General features: G+C 36.2%; 1 protein-coding gene across 1 annotated transcript; it reads left to right on the forward strand.

Annotated features, from left to right (window-relative positions):
• Window positions 1–762: 762 nt before the first annotated feature.
• LOC111908308 (uncharacterized) lies at window positions 763–6,546 on the forward strand. The gene is made up of 4 exons (XM_023904140.3): window positions 763–1,081; window positions 2,527–2,843; window positions 3,504–4,010; window positions 5,225–6,546. Exons 1-4 carry the CDS (start codon window positions 820–822, stop codon window positions 6,374–6,376), a joined length of 2,238 nt encoding a protein of 745 aa, XP_023759908.1. The 5' UTR covers window positions 763–819; the 3' UTR covers window positions 6,377–6,546.
• Window positions 6,547–20,753: the final 14,207 nt, after the last annotated feature.

Consider the following 20,753-nt stretch of genomic DNA (forward strand, 5'->3'; position numbering starts at 1 on the left):
AATTTGGGTCTTACCGGTCACAATCTCATCTCTCATCTTCCTCAACTTTTATTTGTTTTCCATCATTAGTAACATCGACGTCTTCACCATCCTTCTTGTTTTGGTACTTCAACTCTGGCGAATCAACATCACAACGTACTGTCTCTTCATCTTTAGTGGGTTGTAGTGTTGATTCGATGAAGTTGAAGGACCGAAAAAAAGAAGGGATGACGAAGACGACGATATCACTAAAGATGGAAAATAAATAGAAGTTGAAGAGGATGAGAGATGAGATGGTGACGAAATACAGATATGTGGGGTCTACTAATTTTTCTTAAATATATGAAGAATAAATACATAAATAAGAAAATTAATTAAAAAAATAAATTAATAAGGGCATAATAGTCTTTTTAGGTAAGACAGAGACTAAACGCACAACAAAAATAAACAGTATGGACCATCCAAGTTAAAAAAATAAGTTAGGGACCACAACCACAAATTCCCCCAAATCACATGGACCATTCATGTAATTTGCTTTTACTTTTAGTTTTTTTTCAGATTTGGATAGCTATTTTTTTTTTTTTTTTTACTTACGTCAACGAACTTATTAAAAGCGTTCACATTTAGAATTTAACCTGCTACAGCGGGTTATAATAGTCATATTCTAACAAGTTTGTTACTTAAAAAAAAATCGAGATGTAAAATTTGTAAATATGGAAAAGTTAATTAGCTTAAAGTCATTTTCGTTTTTAACAAAATGCAAACTACAAAAACCATTTTTGCATTTTTCCAACACATTATAATCTCCTGGACGAAGGACTCGACGGGAGTGACCAAAAGATGACAAGTTCTCCACCACCACTACAACATCACCAGATCAACACCACTGCCATCGCCGACGGTAGTTCTACGACTACTTCTACCAGTACTACGACTCCATGGAGCTGCGAGACGAACTGGACTGTCACACGCGGTTCTCTCGACTCCGCCGTCACGTTCGAGTCTTTTGATTTCCCGATCGACTCGGAACCCACGGGTCCAAAACCGCCACTCCTTCTCGTACCACCTTCTACCTCTGATTTTGAACCTTGCGAGATCAAACGTGAGTTTTCGATTTGATTATTATCTGCTCCTTCTATCTGTAAGTCGATTGATCTGTTTTTGGGTATTCAGATGTGTGTTATTGGAACCTATTTATGTTTTTGTATATGAGAAATTACATATATATTTCCATTTCAGTTTTTAATCATCTTTGTTAAAACTAGATTACATGGCTGTAAGTACTTTATAGTCCTAGTGATAATGACTTATAAGCCAAATACTACATGTATGTATAGGCACCCTCTGAAATTGTGTCCTTGGACATATGAAAATTATTCAGTACTGGAGTCAATGCATCATGTTTCAACATGAATCAGCTTGTGTTTTTAGCCTGAATTACCTGTAAAATAGAATTCTTGTGTGCACAAAATGGCTTAGAGTTCACCAGATGTAACTCCCTGCCATTGGACTCCTCTCCATAGCTCACCAGACAACTCTCTTTAGTTATACTTTTATAACATTCCTTTGAACCTTTGCAAACTTATAGGCTGTAATTTATTCATAACAAGTTCAATTAAACCCTAGTACAAAGATTCATGATGTGATGCCATGTACTGTATTTATGTTTTAACTACTATCTTGAGATCTATAATATTAAAATATGAATGTAACAATCTACCTTCACCTGATGGTGTCCTAGATTGCCAAAAAAATGTCTTCAGATTGTGTTATTACCTGTGTCAATCTCAACATTTAGGGTATCTCTATTTCTTTGTTAATCTCCAAATTTCTTGTGATTTAATTACCTATAAGTGGATAATTTAAAGCACATGGTCTAACAAGTTCAACTAGCATAGCTTACACATAAACTTATATGCACACCCTTCATTTGGCTAGGTTGCCATTTTCAATTTCATTTTTACTATAAATTTTACAAAGCAAAGGGAAGTTGCATCTTATTATAACTTGAAAGATATGATGCATATAGAATAGGGTTACATGAATTCTTAGTGTTTCTTTTATCTAGTTAACTGGTTTCCCATTTTAGGTTGTATCTTGTACAAAATAAGGGCTTAACTTCACAATATAGATATGAAATAGAGTTCTAAACACAAATATACAAATCTTTGACTGATTTAAAAACCAAACATAAATGTTCAATCAAGCATGTGACAGATTTCTATTCCTTCACATTAGACTTTTGAGAATTTTTTTTATATTCATTTTTTTTTGTATGAATCATCCCTATAACTAAGGCATTGTACTTTGAAAAACATACATGAAAAATGAAAATAGCATGGTACTTTTAATTTTTTTTCTTATTAGGACATTATACTTTCATAAATTTATCCATTTATAGCAATAGAAATTGCTTTCTATTTTGGTGGCATTGCTATAAATAGTTAAAGTTTTCAAAGTACAACACTTTAATAAAAAAGAAATGAATCAATGAAAGTACATTGCTATTTCTAACATTTTATAAGATACCCTTCAACTTTCTTGCAGTGAATTTCACTCAAAAGCATGAGATTCGTCAGGTCTATGTCAGAAGTACAGCTCGTGTATATGAAATATATTATGCACCTGATCTTCATAGTGAAAATGAGTATCTCTGCACTGTTCGTTGTAATGCTGCTTCTGTAACTGATGTCAAAAATGCAATTTCTGCAAACTTGGAGGGTCTAAATGAAATATCACCAAAGGGAAGAGTGTCAGGTGAAAATAATATTGGCACCAATGAAGATGATTGGGTGGAGATTAAACTCCCTGTTGGAAATACATATTCGCCAAATCAGACTTCAAATGCCATCAGAAATTACCAGGTACTACAATCGAAAATGAGCTCAATGCAAAAAATAGCAATGTACTTTCGTTTATTTATATATTTTAGCATCATACTTTCACATCTTTTATAAAAAGCAAATATCACTGCTATAAAAAGGAGAAAGTAGAATAATCTCATAAAAGACCTTATATTTTATGTTTTTTTCCGGATTAAACCTCAAATTTATTTTTTTTTCCTGAAAAAGACCTTGTATTGTTTCATTTTTTCCGATCTGACCCTTTTGGTCATTATTTTCCAAAAAAAATTGTAAAATGTGTGGTTTTTTTCGAGAAAAGCTAAAAATGTTGAGGGTTTATTTGGAAGCAGTTAGAAGGTTTTTTTTGGAAAAAAAGACAACGTTGAGGGTTTTTTCGGAAAAAATGAAAAAGTACAAGGTTTTTTTCAAGCAAAAAATAAAGTTGAGGTTTAATCCAGAAAAAACACAAAATATAAGGTCTCTTATGAGATTAACCCTAGAAATAACAAAAGTAGGATGCCATAATACACAAACAAATGGAAGTACATTACCATTTTTGCATTTAGCCTTTTTTTATAATAAAGCACGTGATGATTGTAATTTGAAATAAATTACCTAGTTATATCATTGGACTCTCAATTTGTTCCTATTTAATGTTTTATTTTTATTTGTATGTTACAGAATTACTATGAAGCTACAGCAGAAATGAATGATTCAGAGCCTTGTAAATCACTGACACTTCGTTTACTATCACTTCAAAGTAAAGGTTTTGTACATGTTGATGAAGTCTACGTGTTTGCTGACTGTATCCATTCAGACGATTCCCAGAACCAGAATCTTCTTAATCATCCAGAACCACCTTCATCTGGAACTTCACTTATGACTATGCTTGTTCCCACACTTTTAGGATTATCAAAATCTAGATCCATCCAGTCAACCACTCAACATTCCACTTCCAAATCTGTTGAAAAACCAATCAACACCGAGTCACAACCAACTACTGAGTTGACTCGCTGCCAACTGCCACCTTCTACTGCTGAGTTGACTCGGTGCGATAACCGAACCGAAAGTTCAGGGGGTTTTCCGGTGGCGGTTTCCAATGGAATTGGAATTCGAGATTCCGAGTCGGGAGGAACTGATGAGTTGACTCGGTGCCATGTGGGTGGTTCGAGTTTAGATAAAGAGAAGGTATGTGTTTTTATAATGAAAAATACTTTTTGAGATACCTGCGGATTCCGATGGAATTGGAGTCTGGGATTCCGTTCCATTGTGTGTTTGGTTGCCAATTTGATGGGATTCAGTTACATTGGAATCCATTGAATTCCATGTTTGATGGATTTTTTTTTATTGAAAGCCGAAAATACCCTCATTTTATATAATGGTTAAATGCAAGAAAAGCAATGCATTTTCACTGATTTGTTTAGGGCTAATCTCATAAAAGGACTTATATTTTGTGTTTTTTCTGGATTAAATCTCATTATTTTTTTTCATGAAAAAGACCTTATGTTTTTTCATTTTTTCCGAAAATACCCTCAACTTTGTCTTATTAAAGGGTTAATCTAAAAAAACCTTATATTTTGTGCCTTTTCCGGATTAAACATCAAATTTATTTTTTGCCTGAAAAAGAGCTTGTATTTTTTCATTTTTCCGAAAAAGCCCTCAACTTTGTATTTTTTTTTTTTTCGAATCAAACCTTCAACCTTCTAAATGCTTCCAAATAAACCCTCAACCTTTTTAGTTTTTCTCGAAAAAACCCTCGCATTTTACATTTCTTTTGGAAAACAAATGACTAAAAGGGCCGGTTTGGAAAAAAAATGAAAAAACTACAAGGTCTTTTTCATGAAAAAAATAAAATTGAGGTTTAATCCGGAAAAAACACAAAATATAACACCTTTTTTGAGATTAACCATTTTTTCCAAAAAAAAAACCCTCAACCTTCTAAACGTTTCCAAATAAATCCTCAACTTTTTTAGTTTTTACTGAAAAAACCCTCACATTTTACAACATCTTTTAGAGAAAAATGACTAAAAGAGCCAGATCGGAAAAAATGAAAAAGTGCAAGGTCTTTTTCATGAAAAAAAATAAAGTTGAGGTTTAATCCAGAAAAAAAAACACAAAATATAAGGTCTTTTATGAGATTAACCCATTTGTTTATTATAAAATATAAATCCTACTTTATTTCTTTGTATTACAACATTTAAGTTGAAGAATCTACCCAGTTATTAGCAATGTCATCAAAATACAAAACTCTTTTTACTGCTACAATTGTGTATATTTTTCAAAGTTGAACGATTTAGTTTGAATTCTATAATAGAAAGAAATGAAAACAGGATGCTATAAATTATAATAAATAAATTAAAGCACATTGCTATATCTTTTGAAATTCTAACTCCTTTTGACAGATTCATGAACCAAACACCAGTTTAATGGAACAACTTGTGTCAAGAGTGAGTAGAATTGAAGATATGTTATTGAGGTTTGAAGAGAACATGTTGAACCCCATAAACCACATTGAATCAAGACTCCATCATGTAGAACAGCAACTCCAATCACTCACCAAAAATCCCCAAATTCCAGTTTTACCCTCTTCCCCAACATCTCAACCAAAATCAGAAAATACCAACCAATTTCATGCTCAACATTCTGAAGAAAAACAGCAACTGAATAATGATTTTGAAAAACCAAAGAAATCCGTTTCCATAGATGATGCTTTGGCTGCAGCTCTAGCTGGATTCTCATCTTTTACAAAACCCAAAGATGAATTTCCAGTTTTACCCCTTGAATCGACTTCAATTCCTTCTGAATCCTTCTTAAACAATTCAGAAGACTTAACTACAACTTATGCTGATGTTTCCACAGATATCCCCTCTAATAAAACTGATGTTCACCAAGACTCCATTGAATCGGTCAACATTTTGACTTTTGACAAAAATGCTGATCAGTCTCCAGATGTTAAACAAGTGTCTGAATCGGTCAACGTTTTGACTTTTGACAAAAATGATGATCAGTGTCCAGATGTTAAAGAAGTGTCTGAATCGGTCAACGTTTTGACTTTTGACAAAAACGATGATCAGTGTCCAGATGTTGAAGATGGGTCCGAATCGGTCAACATTTTGACTTTTGACAAAAATGATGATCAGTGTCCAGATGTTGAAGATGGGTCTGAATCGGTCAACGTTTTGACTTTTGACAAAAAGCAAGACTCCATTGAATCGGTCAACAAGATTTTGACTTTTGACAAAAACGATATTCTGAAACATTTCCCGGATGGGTCTCCAGATGTTAAAGATGGGTTTGAATGTGATTTTGAGACTTGTGTTCTTGAGGTGAAGTTTGCTTCAATGGAGAATGGGAATCTCAAATCTCATCTTGAAGACTTTTTGTCTTACACAGATGAGAATCCTGCTATGATTGATGAAGGCTTATTGATAGAGGAAACAACTGGAAATGGAAACAGTTTATTGCTGGATTTAGATGGTGATGACGTGGCACAAGGTGTGCTGCAAGATCTTCCCAATGTTCATGTGGAACCATCTTTCGATAGTCTCATTTGATTTGATGCTTTTCTTTTTTTGGGCGAGTAATGTTTTGCATTGTATATATATAATAACTCTTATATTTATATAATTTCTGCGATAAAACCGTCTGAATCTTTAAAGAAGTGATGGCAAATTTGTAAAATTAGGACTTGAAAAAAAATGAATATTTTAGGCATATTATTCTATTTTGATCTTTTTATAGATCTTAAAAGACCAGTTATTTTTATTACTTTTTTTTTTCAAACTTGAAGTAAGTGGTGTTTTAATATGTTAAAAGAAATACTAAATCTTTAAATAAGTTTGAAACATAAAAAATTAAATTAAATATACAAAAACGAGTTAATATCAATTTAATTTTAATAAGAATCAAAATTAACAAAATTAATTATAGACTATTATTATACAATTAATGAACTAAAACTTAATAAGCTCAAATTTGGAAACTAATTCGCTCTAATGAAACTCAAACTCTATATTTTGGTGTTATACACTTATATATCACACTAGTTTATAACCCGTGGGAACCATGGTTACAAAATTAATTAAACTTTTATAGTGAGAACTCAAAATTATTAATCAATTATTTTAAATATATTATTAATTAAGAGATATCTTTTTAGTTATATAAAATTATAATCGTTAATTTAAATAAATACATGAAATTATATCATCTTATAATTTTTTAATTTTATTTTAATTTTATTCTAATGTTATTAATTTAATTTAATTAGAGTGGTAAATTTAAAATTTGAAATTTGAAATAGAGAATTAATAGGTTGGCAAGTAGCATGCATTAATTAGGAGGTCTAATAGGGTGACATATGTCAAAAGAAAAATAAAATATGCATTAATTAAGAGACCTAACAGGATGACACATGTCAAAAGAAGATTAAGACTATTCTTTTATTAGAATAGGGAGATTTGATGTTGGATTAGTGTGAGGATGTAAAAGTAAAACAATAGCCTGAAAAGCCGTAGTTTCTTACTGACTTTGTCTAAAATAGGTAAGTTATATATATATATATATATATATATATATATATATATATATATATATATATATATATATATATATATATATATATATATATATATCTATATATATATATATATATATATATATATATATATATATATATATATATATACTAGGAAATTTTTGGGGCCGTGATAATCACGGCCCTAAAGAATTGATTAGTAAGCTAAGTTTTAATGATTTTAGGTAAAACACGATTTATATTGATAATATACTTTTGATTAGAATTATTTTTCTTATGCTTCACATTGTACCACAAAATTCTCTGCCTAGATGAAGAAGGGAACAATATTTTTCTAGTAATATCTCCATTGATTTCCATTAATAAAAGTAGATGAAGGCAAAGCCCAAGAACCAGGTCATTAAGGATCACTTGGTGAACTTCTTGCCTGATCTGATGCAACTATTCCTAATGGTGAGCTTTGGTGTAGTTCCTATTATATGTGATTTCATATAGAACACATTTTGATGTACTTCCTCTTTCCAACCTCCACCATCTGCCATTTGTGAATTATCCCCAAACTCAAAGGATTAGTTTTATAATAATCGGGTTTAAAGAGCTTACAACAAGACATAAAATAGTATAAATTTACGCATGTTTCATAATATTTTCATAATTTTTACCACTTTATTATAAACGGAAAAGAATGTTTAGTTGGAACCTTTTGATTTTTTACAATTGCATGATACTTTCACATTGGTATAATATATATACGTTTTTCGTGAAGACAAATAAGAATTTTTTTTTATGTAATCTTTGTCTGTAACATGTTACAACATTCTTTACAAAAATGAAAAACCTCATGTAACCTTTGGTCCATTATAAAAAAAATCACAAAGATAATATACCACAATGTTGAATGAAACAAACAAGAGATTACAAACCTGGTCATATTTGAGGTCAATCTTCAAAAACTCTTCACTACAACTTTTCCTCATATCTGTCAACTGCTTTAGGTTTAGGTTCAAGACTTGACGTCTTGTTAAAAGCAAGAACCTACATGAATAAAAATTAAATTAATAAATAAAGAATGAAATCAAAGAAATTTAATAGATTTACGGATAAAACTCACTTTGGTTGTCCGTTTGACAAAGGTGTCGTTGGATTATTAGAATTGTTAATATGATTCATATCCACATCTCTTATGGGCATGGGCTCAAAAGTATTTGAGTTACTTTGTAGGTATGAACCGTTTTATGGCTCCAACATTACAGTCCACAAATTGTTTAAATCAGAGTCTATGCCAATGCTAATGCCAATGCCACACAAACTCGGTAACTCCAACTGTAGATGCGTAATTTTGGTTTATCAACATTGATTGGTACTTTTAGTCCTTGAGAATACAAAAACATATAGAAAAGGAATTAACACCAAATTTCTCTCATTTAATGAAAACGACAACAACAGCCCTTATCAATAACTATGTGTCTATAAATCCATTAATACTCACTTTGGTAAAATGTAATGACCAACCTACTGGAATAGGTCATTCAATTATATTTCATTATTCTAAGTGATGACGCGCCCCTCAAAGTGGGCCAGAAACAAGCAAGTCGCGGCAGAGCGCCTCTAAGTTGACCCCACGACCTGGGTAGCTCTAAGCTCCCGGGCAGCGATCGCGTAGAAAGCTCACCCTCGCCAAGAATTGTCTTTTAGCTACAGTCCAAAGACAACGGCTTCAGGTGACAAAGCGTCCAGACAGAGCACAATCGCCTAAACCAATTGGAGGCCGGGACACGAATGTGGAGCAGAGCCTCCAATAAGGACGACAGATCCTGTTGGGACCACAGTCCCTGTCCTCGTACGGACCGAGGAGGATCCTCACTATAAAAGGACTAACACTCGGTTCAGCCAAAGTAAGTGAACCCAACTCCAGTCACGTATTACCACATTCTCTCATACTCTCTAGACTAACTTGACTGTCAGAGCGTCTTTCCGGGATCTCCTCCAGGACGACAGCTGGCATCCTTTTCTCTTGTGTGACCTCTCAGGTTCCGCCGTGACGGAGCTCTTCCACACAGACGGTGGTTCGGGACTTGCTCGCATCATTTGGCGTCATCCGGTTGTGTGACAACAGATACGCAAACCCTCTCCCATTTTACTACCTTCCATAACCACGCATGGTGGAGAAAGCGACGGGCGAGCCGTCGGAACAACCGCACAACCCCATACGCCTGATGGGACCTTTGGGGACGGAGGACACTCCGACAACCCCATTTCCTCGCGACCAAACACCAATCTCCGATGCACCGCCGTTAATCGAGAATCTGAGGCCAAATTTCAACGCAACACCAGCTCTAAGTGGTCCGCTGCGGCAAGCTCTGGTGACTGTATCGCCAGACTCATTACTAAACCCCATCACCACGACTGTGAAAACCGCCCCACCTCAACCCCGACCAATACCAACCGTGACGCACTTAACCCCACCCTAGAACCTACCTATATACACCACACTACCTCTTCTCCCCGCTATTGTCAATCCTCATAATACCCAAACGACAACTGTCACAACCCTCGCAAGCAGTGAACATCTCAACGACATTGTGATCGGCGCAGGCATCGAATCACAGCCACAAAGCCACCAGCTGTCGATGACAGGTGCCATACCAGCTATCGATGACAGGTGCCATACCAGCTCCACCACTCTTGTTCTACTAACAGCCAACCATAGCCCACCAACAGAACCCCCCGGCTCAGTAACTAACACCTACGCTGTACACCCCCTATTATGTCCCAACCGTTCAACCCACGCCATATAATTCCCCTGCTATAACCCAACCGTTCAACCCTTACCACATACCAATACCATATCTAACCGCCTACAACAACATGTTGGTACAACCATTTCTGACGGCACAACAACCACGGTACTACCTTAGCCAACATATCCCAACCCAAGACTGCTCATCACGAAGTGTCACATCACCATTTGTCAAAGAACTCCTGGAGTATGAAATCCCTAACACCGCTAAATTACCTTACCTTAAGACATACAACGGAACTACTAACCTGGACAGCTATATCGATACGTATGAATGGACGATGACGTCCCTGAAACTAGATGAGCGATTCTGGTGCACATATTTTCCCACTACCTTGGACGGTAACACAGGAACATGGTTAAAAACGTTGAACCCGGGCAACATCAGCAATCTCAACCAACTGAAATACCTATTCCTAACAAACTTCATACAACTTCGGAAATACAAAGGTGACTGCCACACAATCATTGGGCACGACAAAGGCCTAATCGTAGGGGCATTCACCTGGGGCCTACTACCAGGATCGTTGTCCCAAAAACTCATGGGCAAGCAACCCAAGACAAGGGCTGAGTTGAAAGTAAGGGTGGAGCGCTTCTTATGCCAAGAGGAAGGTGAAGCATCGAAGCAGGCTTACCTCAACGCCATGACAGCCTCCGCGGGGAGGCAGAATAACTTCAACACAACCCACCCTGATTTTCAGGGAAACAATAGGTTTACAGGACGAGACAGACGACCAACAAGACACTCCAGACCCTTCACTAGAGACGATAGGCGAGGGAGACAGACAAAAGTCTATGCAGTCGACGAAAAGCCAGCAACGAAAGGTACTAAAACACGATACTGCGAGTACCACAAGAGTAGGACACACGATATGATCAATTGCGCGGTCTTAAAACGGGAAATCGAAGAGAAATAGTTAAAAGGCAACGTAATAGAGATCACCAAAAGCTTGAGAGCTAAGTTCGACGCAGATAACCCCAAAGACGCTGCCAGGAAACCAGAACCCAAGTTGGAGATATTGGCAATCCACCACAAAAGGGGGAGAGTGGAGCACGAGGAACACACGCGCGACGTCGCAGAAACGACACAAGGCGAACTGAAACTTTTGTTTTTTATAATTAACATTGCTAACTTGCAACACTAAACATAATAATCATGCTCACACTAAAATAATGATTATTATCTTACCATCATAACACTTATGCTCCCACTAGCTTTAACATGTTCCCAGAAATCAACTAGACTTCTAGAAATCAATACTTTATTGACTTTCTTACCAAAGTTCAGATTTCTGATACGAGATTGCTTTGATAAGACTTTATCAAAATCATACACATTTCCTTAGATAGCTCACATGTGTATTTAAACAATTATGAAGAGGGGTGTTGTAATCATAATTTTTAGACCTTTTGCCATTCTCACAAGTCGATGTTGGTGTGTCGGTCAAACACACGTGCTCCAGTAATGACTTTGTGAATGCAAATATCACAATTGATATCTACTTAAAATCTACTTACTGAAAGAGTTTCCTCACCATCATTTTCATGAATCGGAGAGGAACCTCATGACACTTAGATTTTATGGTGTATGTATTCCTATCCATGTGAATTTGTGATAACCATAATCACAAGACAAGGTTAGTGACAAATTGAAACTCATATGGACTGAACTTGCCCAATCTCATTTTCTTGCCACCCGGCAGCACAAGGGCCTACCATTGCTTCCAGGTTGTTATGTAAAAAATTGAGAACATATAGAACTCACAAGCATATCCAACTTAAACTGGAGTGGGCACAGAAATATGCCAACACAATGGGTTACAAACCTCAAGTTGTGTGCTAGCGATTAAACAATGGGTTTTATTCTTGATTAATTCTTGAAACTTTTCCAAGATCTTTAAGACTCCCACTATCCTCTTGACATATAAGATTATATTGTCAAGAACCATTCCTTGACAAAACAAATACTCAAGAGTTAGTGTGGATTCTTATCAAGATAAACACTTCTCACAATTGGTCTTAATTGGTCTTTGTTTTTATCCAAAACACCACAGCTTACTAATTTCAAATGTACAAGAGTAAGAAACATGCTTTTGATAAGTGTTATAAACCTTTTTTTTTAAATTATTTCACTCGAGTTACAATCTTAGATTATGACTTTAAGACTTGATTTTGGAACGAAGTGTGATTTATCTTTTGATTTAACCATTTCAACAATTCATGATTCCTCTCCTTAGCCAAACAAATGCACTAAGGTGTCTTTAGAGGATCAATTGTGATACGGTTTTATAATCACTAAGATAATAATAAAACAAGATACTCAAGTACTCTCCCATCTCTTTAGATCGGAGAATCTCTTATCTTTCTGCCTAATTTGATTCTTCTTATTCACTTTGCTAATAATTGAAACCTTTCTAATGTTTCAGAATTACACTTAAAATTGTAAGCATAACCATATTTACTAAACTTTAGTAAATCATAATGAATAAACTTATAAGCCTTTGTGGTGGACCTGACCAACGCACAACCTAATGTACCCGATCCTTTAGTCCTTCACTTGACTCACATGTACATGTGAACAAGGAATTAGTCTTAATTTACAAAAGATGAAAATTCTCATTCATCATATAATACAAGTTGCATGATTCCAAGTTTCTATAAAACTAAAACTTGGGTGATGAGAATCTTTCCTTATTTGGTAAATTATGACACTACCACAAATGAAAGAATCAAATCCATTTTCCAATATTGCTATCAATGAAATCATATAAACAAAAATGTTTCACAAATGCCATTGTAAGGATACTTAAAATCAATAAAATCAAAAATTTTCTTTTATTTTAAAACTTGCGGAAAAACTTATCCTTATAATGAAAATACATATGAAAAACATGTTGTTATCTATTCCTAAGCAATCTATCATAACTCTTTAAGTAGCAGCTCAAAATTCTGGTCACCGAACAATGCGATTGAAATCCATCTTCGCGATCAGAATCAGCATACCCCTTCTTTTCCTTTCATTCTTCCATAACATGAAAATGTAATTACATTACATCATGTATTAAAAATCTCCAAAAGAGACTTCATAGATTTAGATAATGGACTTTACCTGAAGTAGAGTCAAACTTTTTGACTTTACCATTCTTATGTTTTTTCATGTAAATTGGGAAGCTTCGCAACTAATGTCCCTTCTCTTTGGCAATAGAAACATATGGACTCCTTGGAAATGGTACATGAGGCTATCTCAGACTTAGCCTTTCTCTTTACCATTAGGTCAAATGACTTGACCATGGCCGGTCCCTTTCCATTGGGAAGAGAAAGCTTTTCTGCACTTTCAATGTTACCATTACCAATGTCCATGGAAGCATGGGAAGTAGATCTTCCAATAAAATTTGCTTTACCATTGCTCCAAATGATTGTTAATTCAGTAGCATCGAGCAAATATGTAAGATCATTAAGCGTCATGTCATGGTCTGTCACATAGCAATCCTTAAAGAACTCACTATATGACTTGGGAAGTGATTAAAGAACCTAGTCAACAATCAACTTACTTAAGACTTTGACACCCAACTCTCCCATCTTGCCAATATGTGACTTAATCTCCAAGATGTAAGCACATATAGACTCTGCTTTTCAAATAGGGATTGATTGACCTTGAACTTGTGGGTCAGGGAGAATTATTGGAGGAGGTGGAGGAAGTGAAGTATGATGTCCAGTCCTATTAATGCACAACAAAGGGATTGATCTTTCATCTTGATTTCCATTTGGGATATCATCTTCTTTAGGAAAGCTCTATCTAAAAGTACGAGGAAGACCATAGTTGTCTGAAGTTAGACATCTATGATGGAGAAATTCAAGTTTCAGTTGATTTAAGTCCTTAAAATAACACCCAATATGAAATATTAAGGGTAGGAACCAACAAACTATTTTATAACTTGGAAGAGGGATTCCGTAATCCAAGCTACAAAATATCTGAAGGTAGGTAAATGACGATTTACCAATTTCCACCAATTTCCACCATGAAGGTAGGTAAATCTCGATTGTGCCCTCTCAAGTTTGTGACTAGGATGTCGAGGATCACAAACAAGGTGTGAATAACCATGCAAATTGACTTGGTACCCTTAATTTTATCACCCAACCGATGTGCCGGTTAACCACATGCGTTCCACCGATCTGTGGTAAAACTTAAGCCACCCATTTCCACACATTGTCAGTCCCATGTTAGTGTGTCGGTTAACCACACACGCTCCACTAACGACTTAACAAGGGTGCAAAGTGTAATTTCATGGGTTAGCACCAAATTCACATTTTCCTAAGTAACTAAGATTGGGAATTTATAAGTGTTTAGTTACTTTATATTTATTACTATACTTATAATGAAGGAGAATTATAGTACTTTCCTACCCGTTTGGCTAACGACCCTCCACCAGTCAAGGAAGCGGTGGGTGAGAGTGGACACTCATTAAACTGCCATTTTATATGCAGTAACCTTATACCCCCCTTAGAGGCTGGCTTCGTGAATGAGGCCTACTAACGGTAAGATTGACTTTATCTTATACATATATATATATATATATATATATATATATATATATATATATATATATATATATATATAACCATTAACTTTTAATATTATAATAGTATAAGGTTGAATTTTAAACTTTTAACATTCTAAGGTTTAATTTGGAATTAAAGTATACATGGGGAGGTACCTTTGCAAATTCCAAAACTTGAGGGCAGGTTTTGAAACTTTTCAAAACTCTTAGATTTTCATAACTTATGAGTTTAATTAAGTTTTAAAAATCTTTAATGAAGAGACTCTTGAACATCCATAACTTGAGGACAAGTTATGGAGTTCATAAAACTATTTATGACAAAAAGACTATTCATTTTGTAACCTATGGTTTTAATAGATTTTTTTAATGAGACTTTTCATATAACTTGAGGACAAGTTACAAAAACACATATTATGAATAACTTTTAGACTAATTTAGATTGAAAACAACTATCACAAACAGGTTTAGCAATATTCATAATCTTGATTAAACTCATATTAACAAGACAATTCAAATCAAACAATTTTCATGTAATTAGCCTAATCATTAAACTAATACAAAAAATTAACTTTTGACAATTATCTTTTGAATTGGATGAGAATGATGATTACCACATCAAAAACAGTTTTTATAAGTCCAAAACAGTTTAAGGTAATGATTCTAGACCAATTCCAACCTTAAAACTCGAAGATATGTTGTCTGGGGGTCCAACTCGTCGATTGCATAAACGAACTCGATGAGTTGGATGAATTTGTGCATGGACTCAACGACCATCGGTGGACTCGGCGAGTCCACTGTTCAAAAGAGTAGAAATCGATTATTTCAACATTTTTCAGCAATTTGCATCAAGTATAATTGAAAACAAGCATAGGCTCTGATACCACTGATGGGTTTTGAGCATTCTAACACTCTTAAGGTGTTGATGCAACCCTAAATACCTTTGATCTATGTTTTAACTAATTATACATGCAATGGTGTTTCCAAGGTATTAAACCTATGATTAGCATACAATTGTCATATACCACACAAGAATCTAGTTAGGATAACATACCTTATGGTGGAGATTGAAGTCTTGATGTATCTAGCCTTAAGAGCTTAGCCCCAATAGTGTGGAAGTCTCAAGTGGAATCACAAAACATCATGGACAAAGGAGGAACTTGAGAGAGAATCTCCATGCACCCAAAATCATCATGAACTCCAAGAATACACACAAGTGTCGATTTTGGGCAATGAAGTATGTATTTATATGTGGGCTTTCTAGGGTCATGGATATAACCCAAATACATACCCATGGGTCTTATGATCCATGGTTCATGTGGCCCAAATTTTTATGTATCAATATATAAACTTGGTCCAACATGGATCATAAGCCCAACACACATGAATATAACTAATTAACAAAATTAGTCCCCATAGATTTAATTAGTCTCCTTTTGATCACTAAATCAATTCTAAATTAATTCTTGATCAATACTAATTAAAACCATATGATTTCATATTAATATATTAGTACTTATAATATATTAATAAATCATATATAACCTTCTCTCAAGATTCCATCCTAACAAATTGTCCTGATGATATGCAACCCAAATGGACCATGCTACTCTCGGTGGAACGACATAAAATTTTCAATGCAAATTTTTCTCATTTTTAAAACAAATATCTCAAATCATCATTCTCAAACCCACAAGTGTCTCAAATGTCAATAATAAAACATAAATCCCAGAATCATAAAACAACTACTCACCAGTGTGTACAATCACGTCGGTGCCTTGCCGCGATCCTCGGAACTACCTGAAACACATAACACATAACACGGTAAGCGCACAGCTTAGTGAGTTCCTTAAAATACCACACACAACTCCTTAGCCACTCGAGGCTATAACTCAATAAGACCCTCCGGTCCCACAACCCAAATGGACCCTCTGGTCCCCCAACTAATCATCTCAATATAACACACAGAAAGCATAACACAAAGCAAATAGCAGGATATCTCATTACACAGGTCATTAACATAAGACCCACTGGTCACACAAAAATTACCACTCAAGGTAAGTATAGTGAGAAGACTCACCTCGTAAGCTAATGAATGAAAATATCGCACTCGGGATCTCGATCTCTACCCACCGGTCTAGCCTCCGCCTAACACATAATAATTATCCCTAATTAATATTGGCCCTCAAGAAGCTAGACTAACCCTTCTGCAACTCACAGAAGGGTGAAAGACCATTTTACCCCTCCGAGGCTTAATAGCCCTCAATCTTGACCAAACCCTAAAAGTCAACAAAAGTCAACAACAGGGAGTACGCTGTGCGTTCCAACTCCCTTTGTTGGGTGTATTCGGTTGCTTATAGAATCAGGGGTGCTCGACCCCTACGCTGCGCGTACCGGGGTTATGCCCAGCGTACGCCCCAGTTTCACTCTTCTCACATTTTTGGTCTTAATCAGTTAAGACATAAGCTCATATCTCAGATCTGGACCATCTAATGTCTCTTAGTCCATAAAGTCACTGACTTTAAGCCTTTGCATGGCTGGAAAGTCACCATCCTCCAAAAATACACACTCTTTTGTCCCAAAGGTCTCATAACTCATGCATGGAATGATTTCACCAACCAAGATTGGATTTTTATGGTATCACACTACTCATACACTCAAAAGGGGTTGGTCCTAGACTCTAGAGTTCAAGATCTCATCAAGACTCCAGTTTTATGGGACAAAACCCGAAAATGCTCAACATAACATGCTCATAAGAAGGAAAGGCAAAGTCTGAAACTTTATACCTCAAAGAGAAGCTTCACACCCAGATTTGCTCAGATCTAGCAACTTGGACTCCAACTCTCCTTCTTCAAGGTCTTCTCTTCTCTTCAAAACCACACAAACACTCTTTCAACGCTCAACACATACACACACACAAGCTCTAGAATGGAGATTAGGGCACTCTTAGGGTTTTCTCTCTGGAAATGGTGGCCAGAAATGAGGCCATCATGTTTCTTATATAGGGGTTTTCCTCTAATGGTACCACTGCCATCTCATCGGCCACACACTTCCTCAACTGGGACACATGGAAAGTGTCATGGATCTGGCTCAACTCCGCAGGTAGCTCCAAGCGGTAGGTTACCTTACCCACTCTAGCGACCACTCTGAAAGGGCTGATATATTGGGGCCCCAACTTGCCACTCTTCCTGAACCGTATTACCCCTTTCTACGGGGATACCCTCAGGAGAATGAAATCTTCAACCTGAAACTCAAGCTCGGACCGTCGCCTGTCTGCATAACTCTTCTGGCAACTCTGAGCCGTCAGTAATCTTTGTCTGACCTGCTGAATCTGCTCAGTCGTCTGGAGCACTATCTCAGTGCCACCCATCACTCGCTGCCCTACCTCCTCCCAAAAAATAGGGGTACAACACCTCCTCCCATAAAGGAGCTCAAAAGGAGGCATGTCGATACTGGAATGGTGGCTGTTGTTGTAAGAAAACTCAGCCAGGGGTAGGTATGTGTCCCAACTTCCTTAGAAGTCCATAATACACGCTTGAAGCATGTCCTCGAGCGTCTGAATCGTCCGCTCGCTCTGTCCATCTATCTATGGGTGGTAGGCTGTGCTAAAATGCAATCGCGTACCCAAATCCTCATGAAACTTCTTCCAAAATCTGGAAGTAAACCGCACATCCCGATCTTACACTATGGATATCGGCACCCCATGCCGAGCTACCACCTCTCTCACATATATCTCTACCTGCCTCTCCTCAGAAGAGCTCTCACTAATAGGAAGAAAGTGAGCGCTCTTCGTCAACCTGTCTACAATCACACAAATCACGTCGACACCCCGCGCGGTCCTCGGCAATTTGTTGATAAAATCCATAGAAATTTGTTCCCACTTCCACTGGGGAACCTCTAGTGGCTGCAACATGCCATGTGGACGCTGGTGCTCGGCCTTGACCCTACGACAGGTCAAGTGTGAGATCCCCAAAATCATGGCCAGAAAAGACCGGTTTCATTTATGCTTTTTAAAATAATTTCAGAGTAAATCCATTGATTTAAAAGAGTTACGAAATTTGTCCCCAAAACAATACATGATAAAATAAGGTTTATCAAAGCATTTATTAAAGAAATGTATTTTCATTATATATCAAAACTCAGGATGTCATGTTCCGATACAGACACAAAAGCATAAACAATAAAACATATACCTTACACAGTTATATACAACTACTGGTCTATAAACAAAAATATCTTCACAAGCTGTCCAACTTATGCTCACGCGTCACTACTTGTAACACAAAGAAACTGAGTGGGTCAGTCTTGGGAGCCTGGTGAGCATATAAGGTTTTCAACCCACAATAAATAATTATATTTAATTTCACCAACCAAAAATAACCCGATTATCCATTACCATTATCCTCACTTTACGTCCCTAAGACAACAACTGTTACAAGGGACCTAATCTAGGATTTTCATCGGGATGGACACTACCGCAGAGGGGTTTCCTCAGCAATGAATGTCCTAAGGCAATCATGAGGGGGATAGAATACATCAAATGAACACCCAAGTTCACCAACACTTGTACAAATCATTCATTTAATAATTATTTCCAATAAGAAAATAATGTACAAACACATAACACATATTTTGTAGAGAATACTTCATATCTATATTTTAGAAGAAAAGGAATATACACTCACTTGATCAGAAGATGATCAGACAACACTACGGCTCTAAGAGTAGTATTCTTCGGTGAAACCGGGATGTTTTGTTGAAAACCGGGCTTCTCGCGGGCAGAGTTTCGGCTCAAAAACTTTACTTCTCGGGATCCTAGGGGCTTCGGGACTTGCTTCGGGTCTCGGGATTGATATCGGGGCTTTGGGGGTATAAATTGCCAAGAAGAAAGAAATATAAGGGGGGAGAGAAGAAATTTTGGACAACAAACCCGGAGGTCTCACATCATATTTATAGTGTTGAACTTTGGGGTTACGTTGGGCGTAACCAAAGATTACGCAGGAAGTAACCTGCTGTCGACATGTACGCAGGGCGTACACCTAGGTACGCTCAGCATACCCTTCGGATCAGATCGGACGAGTCACCAATTCGAATATTATCCGAATATATAATAAAATTTATATATTTTAATTATTTAAAAACTTCAGAAAATTATATCTTCCTCATACGAGCTCCGTTTTTAACGTTCTTTATATCCACGTGTAGGTGAGACTAAGCTATACAACTTTCGTTTAGACTCCGTCGGCTAATTTTGACTTTATTTATATTATATTATTTTTAGTAGGCCAGGACAGGAAAACTCCGTTAGAAATTCAAAACTTCTTCATCCGACGTCCGTTTTCGTTTGTCATTTCACTGTTGGACTACTATTGACAAGATCTTCGATTCTCGTTTAGATTGTTTCGGCCAAATGTCACTAGACCTCTATTTCGAGATTTGGGCTGCATACTGCTAAGTCGAAACTTCGAAAAATCATAAATTCCTCATACGAAGTCAGATTTAGACGTTCTTCTTTTGCGCGCTCTCGATTTAACTTATTCTACGACCTTCGTTTAGATCACTAAGGCTAAATATCGCTCTATCGTAAATTTACTATTTACGTCACACGGTGGCTCGCCGGTTCTCTCGCGAAATATCGACAAGTCATAAGTTCTTCGTTATAACTCGGATTTCGACATTCTTTATATATTAGAAAACCTTGCCACAACTACTACCACATCCTTCATAGATATCGGGTTTATCTAACATTTCATTTTGATGCTTATTTTTATCCTTAATTCATTTAAGTCACACAATTAAGCACAAAACACATAATACTTAAATAATACATCCTTATTATTGCAAGACGGGTTACAATGGTTAACCTAGACTATTACATCATCATTAATGCCTAGCCAAGAAACACGGGCATTACAATTCTCTCCACCTTAGGATGATTCCGTCCCTGGAATCACACATCAACAAACAAATGCAGATAGCGACTCATCATGTCACTCTCCGTCTCCCAGATGAGATTTGGCCCATTCGTATGTTTCCAA

The sequence above is a fragment of the Lactuca sativa genome, chromosome 1 (assembly GCF_002870075.4).
Source record: "Lactuca sativa cultivar Salinas chromosome 1, Lsat_Salinas_v11, whole genome shotgun sequence".
In the NCBI taxonomy this organism is placed as follows: Eukaryota; Viridiplantae; Streptophyta; class Magnoliopsida; order Asterales; family Asteraceae; genus Lactuca; species Lactuca sativa.